Source organism: Epinephelus lanceolatus, chromosome 17 (genome assembly GCF_041903045.1).
Source record: "Epinephelus lanceolatus isolate andai-2023 chromosome 17, ASM4190304v1, whole genome shotgun sequence".
Lineage (NCBI taxonomy): Eukaryota > Metazoa > Chordata > Actinopteri > Perciformes > Serranidae > Epinephelus > Epinephelus lanceolatus.
Window position 1 is genome coordinate 18,111,349 of NC_135750.1, and position 12,760 is coordinate 18,124,108.

The 12,760-nt window shown below is 42.0% G+C and overlaps 1 protein-coding gene across 2 annotated transcripts in view; it reads right to left on the bottom strand.

Moving 5' to 3' along the window:
• The window catches only part of LOC117248377 (SH3 and PX domain-containing protein 2A), a 64,191-nt gene that overhangs the window by 4,593 nt on the left and 46,838 nt on the right, over positions 1-12,760 (bottom strand). Inside the window, exons 9-12 of one of the 2 annotated variants that reach the window (XM_033613429.2) lie at positions 8,094-8,207; positions 4,270-4,353; positions 475-592; positions 57-385 (exon numbers count right to left, since the gene is read on the bottom strand). In XM_033613429.2, the coding sequence (XP_033469320.2) occupies positions 57-385; positions 475-592; positions 4,270-4,353; positions 8,094-8,207 (645 nt within the window). The remainder of the gene's footprint in view (positions 1-56; positions 386-474; positions 593-4,269; positions 4,354-8,093; positions 8,208-12,760) is intronic. The other variant, XM_033613428.2, reaches the window with a different exon arrangement.

Genomic DNA, 12,760 nt, shown 5'->3' on the forward strand with positions numbered 1-12,760 from the left:
TTAAAAAGAATGAGATTTTTAAAAAAGCTTGATGCATTCACAGTGATCTGACTAACCAATTTCCACCCGATGAGGGGCGATGCGAGCTACAGCTGGCGAGGCAGGCTCTGCTTTACTTTTTCCATCCTGGAGGGTATTAACAGGGCTGGAGTCAGCACATGGGATTGGCAGGCTGATCTCCTTCTTGGCCACCTGGGGGCTCTCTGGGACTCCTTCAACCTGCACATCTTTCTCACTCAAAGCTTTCTTGTTGAGCAGGTTACTGATCTCCATGATGTTTCCAATGATCTCCACCGGGCCTGTCACAGTCTTCTTGCGGGGAGAGAGATCATCCTTCATCTTCTTCAGGTAAGAGGCTGGAGCCCAGCCCTCTTTATCCTGGTACCTGTGGAGTAAGTTGGTAAAGATAAAAGGCATCATCATTTGTAATGAAAGAGGTAAAAAAGGGTCTAAAGCAGGGGAGCAGAAGTTTACCTGACAAACCACCAGCCTTCCAGGTTCTTCTGAATCACCTCCACAATGACACCTTTCTCAAAAGCAATTTCATCCTTGCCCTCGCTGGTGTAGGGCTGCACTGTTATGTACTTCTCTTCTGCCAAAGCAAGAGCAGAGAAAGACAACACAGCTAAGATTCCAGGGGCTGTGAAAACAAAATAATCATGGGAAAAGAAAAGGAAATGTATATTCTATTAATCCTTTCTATAGGCTTTATATATTTATACAATCATACTGCAGTAGTGAGAGATAAGGGTTAACAAATATAGAGTGATAGATTCACTTGTGATTCACTGGCACCAGTTTTATGATATGATACTGGAGCAGCCATGTATCTGTTTCTTTAATACAGACTGGATCTGTTCTGCTTTCTGGCAGTATGTTTAGCTGCCAGATGTGTGAGTGGATGTGCTGTGTGTTTTAAAATCTTCTTTGGCACAAGATATTGGTCTATAATTTTCTTTTTGAAACTAAAAGAAAACTTTATAATGCAGTAAATAACAGAGAACATAACACATTCTTGCACTGAGAAGAAGTATTTTGCTTTCGCAGCAGTATGTATTTCTTTGATGTTACACAGATGTGATGTCCTGTGTGTTAAATTGATGTTTTGCAATATATCACATAGAAAAAAATCAACTCTCTGATTAGTCATCACACCTAATTCTTGATTTATGCTTGATACATCCACAAGGGTACCAAATGTCTGCATGGCCAAAGTGATGTCTCACCATCAACACGCCCTTTCCCATGCGCAAAATTTGTTTTAATCGAAAGCATGACCCACCCTACTCTCCCTCTGGTTAGTAGTCATTGCCTTTGTTGGTTGGGTTGACTAGACTTAGGCAAGAGAAGTGTCATTGGTTCTGGTGAGAATACCACAGCTGTCCAATCAGAGGCGGAGTAGGGCAGAGTAGGGCGGGTAACCTTAAGTGCTGCGTGGCAGGTTTACGCCTGCCTGTGCATATCAACATTTTCTAATTAGACTGGTGGAGAAACAGAAGAACCATGCTGTAGACATCAGTTTGGGAGAACATCAGTCCATAACAAGGAGAAACCCGCACAGGCTATAAAACTTTAGGTGCGTTCCGAATCGCATACTTTTTCTTTTTACTTTTAGTAGCAGCCGTCCTTAAAATGTACATAATGTTGCACACATTATGTGCGCAATTGGGACATACTACTGTCTTCTTATATTACGCCCTGAGCAGTACGTTTTTTTCTGTTTCCACTGTGAAAAGTTGTGGAAGGTACCAACAGAACCGTTCCGTATCGTTCCCATTTTTGGTTCCCCCTCTGTTGGGGTACCTAGCGCACAGATCTGGTACTGAACGGTGGAACTGTGAACACTGCAGTCTGTTGATTGGTCAGTAGAGGACGGTCACTCTGTTCAGGGCTGAGTTGTGGCTGGTTTTGAGGCTCATGTAACCACTGTTCATAATGTGGAGAGTTTTATTAGTAGACTAACTATAAAATGAAGTTTTGCTGCCTCTTGCAGCAGCTGGAGTTGGAGAAGAAAATTACTGAATTCGCTGGGCCGATTGCCGATGACTTTTAAGGTGGAACGTTAATTTATAATGTTACTCAGTGTATGAGTTGACGACCTGAATCCATCAACACACCTTAAATTTCACTGTGACAACTTTGACCATTACTTTAGTTTTTATATGACATACACTTCTGGTAATGAGTGGATCTTCAAGCATTTATATATATCAATTTTGGCCAGGTTATGTGAACTGCATATATTCTAACCCTCACTCGGAGCAAAAAAAAAGGGTTGCGGTGCATCAGGCTACGGCAACACTAAACCCCTGAGCTTGCCTAAGAAGGACTAAATGCACAAACCCCCATTTTTAAATATCCCATTCAGAGAGACTCTCACTATAGAACGTACAACCCTGTTCTGTGGACGATAAACGAGGTGTAGACTGATCAATGAGGAAATACAGTGAATGCTGGACGGAGCAGTGAGTGACAACAACCCTGCCCACATTTAAGAGTACTGTTTGCAGTGGAAACGCTAGGGTCTAGGTACCATGTCTGAAGGGTTACTTTTGGTTCCAAAGGTACCATACTGAAAGTGTTTGGTGGAAACAGGGCTTTAGTGATGTATGTAGTTTACCTTTAAAGTTATAACAGCACAGATTGTAGATTCAAACATATTACCTCCCCTTCCTTTCCTGTTATCTCTCTACCATCACCTGTCCAACTGAGTCTATAAAAATAACTACTTCTATGTGTTTTCCTCTAAATAAAATCATACGTACTGCTGCATAATATTTACCACTTTAACATAACTAATGCACCAGTATTTACTACGGGTATTGACCGAGGGGAGCGATGGCACACGGGTCCAGCTAGAGTCCTAACAGTGTCCTTGGCCTTGTGACAGCCAGCATCTCCCAACTCAGCACATAATAGAGAGCGGAGGCTCCATGCTGATTTATGCATTCCCATGAGGCCAAGGGGCAGAGCAAAGACATCATTTCCTGTCATTATACTAATTCCTGTCTAAACACAGACAGCACTGGGAGAGGAGGTGTGTTCAAAAGGGAGAAGAGCACATAAAAAAAGCTCTATATGCCGTCCTCCCAGTGGGTAAACAGGAAGCAACATTCTGGTGACAAATTTTCCCTTTCTCCACCCATTTCCGAGGTTGTGTAGGAGCAGCATGGTTGTGGGATAGTAAATCCCTTCACTTGCAAAAGCTATAGTAGTCTCGGCGGGTAAAGATATTTCTGTACGCTTTATTTTCCTTTTTTTCCTGGTTCTTCCGGCCTCTTTGTGTCGCGGCTGGTAAAATGTTTTCCTCTCACCAACCTCTTTCAAAACAATATCCAGCAGTGCAATGGAGGGAAACTCTGAATCAGATGTTATGTTAACCACAACATGCATCGCCTGCATCAGTGTTATAAATTATTCTTGTGGAGTCAGCAAAATATCTGTCTTTTTTTTTTTTTTTTTTTTTTTTTCTTAAACACAAAGCAGGATTTCAGTCCTAGGGTGGAAACAGCTCTCTCTCCACTCCAGAGAGCTGCATCCACTGCCAAGTGTTAAGTTTGGGGCTGAACTCAATAGCTTATCCTCACTCCACTGTCAGCAATCCAAATGCATCTCCTGTGAATGAAAAAAAAACAAAAACCCTTGGCCTTGGTTGGAGGAACATGTGCAAGTTTGCGATTGAGAATGTCCTGCTAATAAGCCTTTTTGTTTATCTGTCAATATCGGTTGCTATCTGCACTCCAGCTTGATAAAAGTCTGTTTCTACCACACGTCGGTGAAACACACGTTCATTAAAAAACTACATACACGCTTCATTTGCTCATAAAAAAGCAAAATATGGCTCTAAAATGCAGCATAAGGCATTCCAGAGTCTATTACGCAACTACTTTTAGATGAGTGGGTAGTTTTCTCTCTGTGATTCTGGGAAGATTGGTCTTGGCACGCAGTGTTTAATTATAATAAAAATGCTTACATGGAGCAATTTCGTAACATACTTTGAGTTTAGCATCAATAATTGGTGTATATAAAGTTGATGATTTCACCTTTGCTTTCCAGGCTCATTTCATATTAAAGTCAGTTAGTGGTTAGTCGTGGTGGATCGTGGCTTGTGATAAATGCATTCGCTGGAGGACAGCACAGGATGAAGGACTGAACAAATATGTGCATGTGGCGAGGGAGGAGATGAGCCATGTGATAAGAGACAATGGGTGGGGGGGAACAATAACAGAGATAGGCAGGGAGGGGAATGCAGCATCTGTCTCGTTTCACCTCGGCTCTGCTGGCGGCTGATGACACCCCCCAACGTCCATCTCCGGTCCAGCCTCTTCAGATGAGCCTTATGCCGCTTAGTTACTGACAGACACACGTGGTGACCAGACGACAGCAAACACACAAACATGGGAGACATGAAGAGCAAGCACAAATGTTACACAAACACACAGCACACAAAATGACATGGATCCAACCAGAGGAGCCCCATTATTAGCTACATGGAGGACATAAAAACAAGACTGCAAAGCCAAACACGGTGGACAGTTAGAGTGGATGGATGGAGGTTACAGAGGAAGTGTTAAACCCAAGACATCTTCTCTGTGGCTTGTAATTAGGATGTTGTTAGCATGGTTTTCCCATCCTGTGAAGCATCTGGGACACACATTGGTGCTGCAAGAATGCCATCCAATTAATAGAGCAGCTGAGAGAGGCTGCTGGTCGGAGCTGTGTGCGCCTCAGAAGGTCTATGATTCCCTATGCCTTTTGTAGGTAAAACATTGGAAATGGAAATGATTTCTGCCAACTGAGAGATCTTGTGTCACACGCCAAAATGATAGAAGTTGCTCTTGTAAATGATCTTATGTAGGAGAAAGAGAATCCTTTCTTGTCAACTGATGGGAGTATCAGACAGAATCAGAGAGAGAGAGACAGTTTAAATGAATAATGCTAGGCAGCTGAAAAAAGAAATGACACCATAGTACAAAACCTTTGACAGTTTTAAAGGAATAGCTTGACTTTTTGTTAAATACTGATCGCTTTCTGGCAAAAAACTAGAGAAGATTTTACCACTTTCATGTCTGTGTTATAAAAATGAAGCCACTATAAGCCATGAATTAGCCTAGCTTAGCACAAAGACTGAAAGCAGATGGAAACAGCTAGCCTAGTTCTGTTCAAAGGCACTTCATCATTTTACGCAGTCTGTACCAGACTAGTTCTTGGCTTTGAGCAGTTGCCAGGTGACCAGCAGAGACTCCAGGAAGTTACTAGTCCCAGCCAATACCATATATCAAAGGCAACTAGACTTGATTGCGTTTCTTGAAGACGTTTCACCTCTCATCCAAGAGGCTTCTTTTTCAGACAACTGGGGAAGCCTCTTTAATGAGAGGCGAAACGCCTTCAAGAAATGCAAGCAAGTCCAGTTGCCTACGATATACCATCCATGATTACCATGACCTGGATGACTGAGAATCTTCACCATCAAGTTCCAGCCAAACTATTTAGTCATAACTTGCCAATTTATGAGCTTTAAAAGGTGATGCTAGGTAGATTTTTCTTTTACAATTGGACAGAGTGAGACTAGTGATGGGCAAAAATAAACAAACAAATCTTTTTGAACCACTCTTTTTAGTGTCCAGTGAGTACCAAGTCAGCCTGTCGAACGTCCAAGTGCTCATTAATCGCCAACCTGTCGTAACATAGAGCAGCAAGGGCACTGAATGAACGAGTGAGGACCAATTAAATTGGGCTTGAGTTGAGACCTCTGTCAACCAACTGTGCATTTATTGCTCCTCAGATGGTCATTCTTCCAACTTCGGTGTGTTCACGAGGTTTAAGCTGTAATGCGGAAACAACATGGATGCTACGAAGATGAGGTATTGTATTTTATTGCTCAGAGAATTCAGACAATATGATAATGAAGAGCAAGGAAAGTGATCAGACGAGCCATGAAATATGACCTTGAAGTCATTTTTCAGATTATCTAACACCGCGTGATTGCAGCACAAAGCTGTGGAGGTAACTGGGACGTCTGCTACTTGACATTCCTATAACATAATGAGCCTACATAGTCTGCTTACATACAAGTGGGGTGCTAAATCAGTGCATTGAAATGAATATTTTATCTTTCTTAATGTAAACTTATACATGATGACTCTTGATTAATTGAGGAGAAGTTCCGTGGAGTGGGCAGCACTGGCTAGTGAACATGCATGCGCTATACCTGAGAGTCACGGACAAACTGACACCATATTTTGCAAAAAGTATCATGAATCAATTCGAAGAGACCGATCCTCTGAAAAGAATCGGTCCGCCCATCACTAAGACAGGCTAGCTGTTTCCATCTTGCTGCCCTGTTTCCACTCTTTATGCTAGGCTAAGCCAACGGCTGCTAGCATTAGTTCCATATTTCCCACACTGACGCTGAGTGGTATCAATCTTCTCATTTAAGTCTCCCTCATGAAGCAAATAAGTCATGTTTACCAGAATGTCTAACTTTTCCTTCAGGCAGTATTATTTCTGTGTAAAAGTGGCAAAACAAGGAAGAAAAGGATGTGTATGTGTAAACCCACACGTCATACTGTCTGAGCTTTCAACATGTCTCTTTTCTGTCTTTTTCAAAAGAACTATCATAAATTCCAAATCTAGTTCTTCCAGAAATGTGTTGTTTTCTCTGTGACAATGTGGTGGCACAAACTGCTGAAGACCACAGCACTGACAAAGAGATGCTTTATGAGTTTCATGCCATTCCCATGACTGACTAGACACATAAACACTAATTGCACTGACAGATTGTCCTTCCCGAAACCCCCTGGCTGCGAGCTCCAGCTATCTCTGACAGAGCAGATAGGAGTGCTGGGTGTGTGTATACGTTTCTATTTGTGTGCGCTCATACATCTGAGGTATGCATACAAGCAGAAATCTTCTGTTGATAAATATTCTGTGAGTCTAAAAGGGGAGAAAGGGATATTTAAACATATTTAACATACTGTGAAAGTGTTTAGCCTCATGTATTCCCTCTCTGCCTCCATCCTTGAGTCATAAGATATACAACACTGAGGGGATCCTGGGTCCCATTGTTAAAGAGTGCAGCAATTGTACAGCAAAAGATGTTTTGGCCAGAGTGCTGGAAAATCTTGATGTTTGTTTGGAAGTGTAATTCGCAACTTAATTATTTCCGTGCCTCCAGATTGTTGGGTTTTCTCTAACACAACGCTGCATAAATCTTCAAAAACGAGCTTCGGTTACTGCACTACCTGTCACAGCTATCAAAGTCTCAATATGTGACACTAATCGAGCTCTACGGCTCTGAGGTCGAAATGTTTTCTCCACTAATATTAAAAATACTTGAAGAATGAGTCGATGGCTTGATAACCGTATCTGACGGGGCTATCAAGATGACTGCATGATTGGACGCCGTCTCCAGGTTCACATGTGTCAGAATTATATTCTGGCAATCCAAACTCTACGAAGGTTTGTTTCTTATCAGGGATTTGGATCCCTCTCTGACTCCAGTAAACTTACGAAATATAACGTCAACACTCGTCTACTGTACTGTAACTTATCTGCGATCCACAGTAATACGCAGACATTGCATGAAATGGCATAATTCATGTCAGATCTTGCTTTAATTACAGATAAGAATAATTTAAAGAGCATGACTCGTGAAATATTCCCATGTTTGATTCCCTGCTGCTGATAGAAACACATGCCTCTTTCATGAGCTCACTCCACGGAGGTCATATCTCTTAATATTACATCTCTACTGCACAGTATGTTACTGTACAGAACATCACTTCAGTGGTTGTGGTCCGCTCTCTCCTGGCGCTCCTCCTCACTGTTTACCCAGACTTGAATCTACACTCTGTTTAAGCGTGCTTATGATGGCAGACAAACAGAGAGAGTTGTTCACACCAGCCGGGCGTCAGCCAGTAGTGTAGGCCGGCAGTGGTAAACTAAAGGGGCGAGTTTGCTCCATTTTGTCACAGATCAAAAGACGGAGGATTGAGGGCAGAGGTGGTGTCTGTGTGTGGGTTTATAACAGAGTGTGTGAGGTTGTGTTTGTGTGTGGGTGGGCAGAGGCAGGAGAGTCTACAGTGACTTACCTTCCCCAGCTTTAGAGGCGCCCAGCTCCAAGTCATCCCGTGTGCCACTGTGCGAGTTGAGATAGGTGGCAGGGACCCAACCCTGCTCCTCTGCGGTGCTGACGAACCACCAACCTGTGGAAACACACAGAGGCTGAAACTCACCAGGACTGTGTAGAGTGTACCAATGTGATCGGTAGAGCTGTAACTGTTCATGTATTTGTACTGAACCATCACAGTACAGGGGTCACAGTCTGGTGCAAGCAGCTGCAGGTAATGCAGGTAATACGGAAACAAAGGTCACGAGCATGAGTTACTCCCAAAATTCTGCAGCTGTACACCGTTAGCAACATGTGCTGAGGTTGGAACAACAAGCTGTTTGACATGTGAGTCGGTCATACTATTGTGAAAGCATATGAAACACCAGAGCCAGAAGACTGGTCCGCTACAACAGCTACAGAGGCAAGGACAGTGCCCCACCTTTGTAGGGTCTGTGAATGGAAACACATCCAACATGCTAACTCTAAATCGACGGCATCACTAAAATGTGCAAATCACCGGAGCACTAAATGTTTGGATGCTTTAAATGTTTAAATACAGCCAAGGTGGAACTCATTGTAACACTCCTAATGCACAAATTTTATTTTTAATTCTATGTGTTTCGATGTTTTCAATGTCAAAGCATAAAAAATGCTTTGCAGTTTTGTAGCCTGTTGCGACCTGTTGCCTTTAGAGAAAGTGTTTGTTCAATGTTCGTTCAGTATAAATGAAATGTTCCTTATTTTTACAATGAAAATAGTTTACCTAAGTTACCAATGAGCAAAATGTTACCTCAGCAAGTCTGTTGTCTCTGTCTTTGACTGGCTGTTCAAAATAAATGGACAGAAACAGAGCTCCTAAGCTCCTAAGCCGAGGTATGAACCGAGTGACTTTAGCATACTGTTTCACAGGTAGTAACTGGATGCATAGTGTGCAGGATGTTTAACAAACATGTCATACAATGCATTACATGGTAAGATAAGAGGATTTGTTGAATTTTCTCTCAGATGAATTTTGGCCCGTGATAAGGTTCCCACCCCAAAGTGTCAACACACGTAATAAATCTCTATAAAGACAGATGAAAATGAGCACAGATAACATCTGGTGATGTGACCATAGCCTGGCTTATATCTCACATCAAATCATTTGTATCTTTGTTTTAATCGCCGAGCCCCGATCTGATCAAATATCTCAAATCACATGGATGAGCTGCAAATGAACATGAACACGAGGAACTTAATTGTGTTGCCAGCAGAATCTATAACTACAATCAGAGCCAAGAACATCAGAGGGAACGCCGCCTGGCTGTAGCTGGACTCATGACGGAGTCTTGTTCAAGCTGCGTTTCATCAGTCATGATTTAAGTGGGCAGGGCATTTCTTCAAGTGCTGTTTCTAGCCAAAATATCCATTTGCAAGGTTGCAGCTGATTTGACTTGGTTCCTTTGGGTATGGCAGCATCACTCTGCCAACTGTTTTACGACAAATTCCTCAGCTGGAAAGGTGCACACACAAAAAATCTGATCCCCATTAAGCGAGTGGAGTACACTGATCCATTGTGTTAGATAAGGTGTGCTGTATGAGGCCTTCATGGAAATGTAAAGCACATATGTGCGCTAATCAGAACAGTTTAACGTGTGCTAAATCACTTCCACAAGAAGTCACTCCACATTTGTGGGTGACAAAGCTGGCACAAAAGCTGCCCTGTGTGGTATGCCACACATACGCTATTTGTTGTGGTAACGGGAATACAATATGGCCGACAGCTGTCTGGACAACCCATAAAAAGGATAGGGGTGTTTCATCACACTTTCACAGCTGGCCCAGACATCCAGTGTACATTTTTCCTGCAGAAATGGTGAGTTATGAGGTAATTTAGCTGCACACAATTAACAAAAAGCAGCAGAATGGTGTTTGATAGACAGGAACAGAAACAAGATGTATCACTTAATTAAAGGATGAGATGGAAATAACGGCATTGGGAGTGCAGACCCCTAAATTAGGCAATCATGACTCATCTGCATTTAGTGAAATATGTTGTAATTACGTCCTTAATTTTGCAGCCATGCATCACAATTAAAGTGGGTTGCAATTAAAGGTTGCAATAGATTAGAGTTGTTTGAGGCAGACAGGAGAGTACACACTGTTTTATTCTATTATGTTGGATCTGCTTTATTTGGATAAATAATTGTATTATGTAAAGTCTCTGTCAGAAAGAATTTCACACCTACTGGATCATGGCATCTTATCTCTCAGCAAAACAAACCAGAGTGGAGATACAAACCCTCTGCCAACACCAAACAATCCCTCAGCCTGCTATTACATCCAAAGAAATCACAGCTTTCACTACAGTTTATTGATTTCTGCATGACTGCCCGTAGGATTTGCAATCAGGTTCCTTTCTCAGGCAGTTTCATACTGTAGTTAATGTTTGCAATCCCAATTTGTGATGACTAACACTACTGAATCTATCTGTTCACCAAATGTATCTGGATTACAGCAGCAGTGGAGATACCCTGCTGACAGACTTAATGACTTTCTCAGCGGAGGAAATAACAAAGAAAATCCTTCCATGCTGTTTTTTGCAACTTAAACATGCAATCTGTGTGATTCATACCAGCGAAGATTTATTTAACTGATCAACTTGCTCAGCTACACAGCTAAAAACCTCATCAGCTGTACAGTGAGGCTGTTTTGCATAGAGTCAGGGTGAGTCCGGAGAGAAGGATGCTGTTAGTGCCTGGCGCAGAGCAACATGCTGGCTGCGGCTCAGGTACGTAACAAGCCATGTAATGTGCTTAGACTTTGCACCAGAGCTGTGGCTTTAACAAAACCTCATACCAATAAATCAGATAAAGAGCAAAATGGTGTTGACAACATTCAGGATTCAAAATAAAACCTTTTTCTTTTCACTGTAGATGTGGAGAGATTCAAGCATTTTTAAATATTAATCACACGCTGACATCCTAATTTTAAATGTGTTAATTGCACCATAATTCCACTCACTATACATCTCATTAAGTCACTAAAAACATTTGAATAAATCTCATGTGCCATGTTTAACAACCAGCAAAGGGCAACATCAGCTGCATTAATGGTACATTAAATTAAACTGACCATTATAAAGAAAGGTCAGCTTGGCAGGAGTGAAAAAAGACCTGCGTCAGCTCAATAAAGAAAAAAAAAAACCTTACATTTGCAAATTGCCATTTTCACACTGACGTGCTAGCTTGGGGAAAATGTCATTCTCACCTCGGCAAAGTGACACTTATAGAAATGTAAGCAAATATAAGAATAAGGTGTGGGAATGTACTTTAATTGAGAGCACTTGGCTGTGAGTCTGAATATATACATACGCAGCAAAGACACGCCGCCACTTTAAAAGGGCCTGAGTAAATATATGCTGTTATTGATGGCTGGGGCCGCCTCGCCTGTATTTTTCAACCATCCTCCCATATGGCAGGTGCTTAGGCTGAGTTCACTGAACCTCAAAAGAAGCAATAAAAGTACTATTAAAAACGCACACACGTTACTCAAGCGCAGATTTCCCGGCTGTTTCAGGCAGGTTGCAATTATGTGAAATGTAGCAAAAAAGAGAAACCTGCTTCCCGTCCTTCATCGCATGTATTCACTTACAGAGCAATTAAAACCAGGTCTGTAGGTCAATACAGGCAATGCAAATGACAACTTTCATGAACTCATCCAATTTGTAGGTATTGTGCAGGGCTGCAGATTTCAAAACTGATCTATAATGGTCACATATTGTACTTCTTGTTGTGATAATTCTTCTGGAATACTTCTCCATGAGGGCTGGGAGGGGAGTGTGATTCTTAATGTTGGGATGACGTCAACCTCATATTTGACAGGGATATCATTTGTGCATTCTTCATGATGACACAGCCCTTACACTGAGGTCATTACAAACCACACAGATGTTTTCTGGCTCTCCTGCTGCCAAGACGGCAATTTTGCTGAAAGTCACAAAGTTAAACTCCTGTTAGGTGAGTGGATAAAGTTGTGGATTTAGCCGCTAAAAGGCAGATAATAGAAATAGATAAAGATAAATAATAAATAATAAAGATGAGATGAACTTGTTCACTCTTCCTTGTTTCCGGATGGCAGGGATTATCTGTGCAGATGTGGGAGGAACAAAGGTGAAGGAAGCATGCCTTATGTCTGGAAATATGCGTGTGGGTGTGTGCGTTTCTTCGAGTACAAAGACAGAGAGAGAGCGCACATGCATTGTAAAGCTACACCTGCGCCTTTATCTGCGCGTTTTTATCATCTTTCGCTGTTTCTGATCAGTGTATATCACAACCTGCTTCCCTCCATGTCTCTCTGCCTCGCCATCCACGTTAGGAAAAGTTAAAAATCTTGGAAAGCTGCTGCAGAGCTTCAACCACAAAGGGAAAAAAAGAACACAGCCAAATGCTGACTGGCAATACACTTTGCTAAACATTATTCAATATTACGATTATAGCTACTTAGTCAACATCCTGAGTAAATCAAGGAGCTTTTAAAACGTTTGAGCACAGTTTAGTTTTGTAACCCCCATGGTTTTGGGGTCAGTGGTTGCATAAGACAATAGCTCAACCCACAACCCTCTGGTGGAGATGTCATATAACACCATCACACCATAGGATTACGACC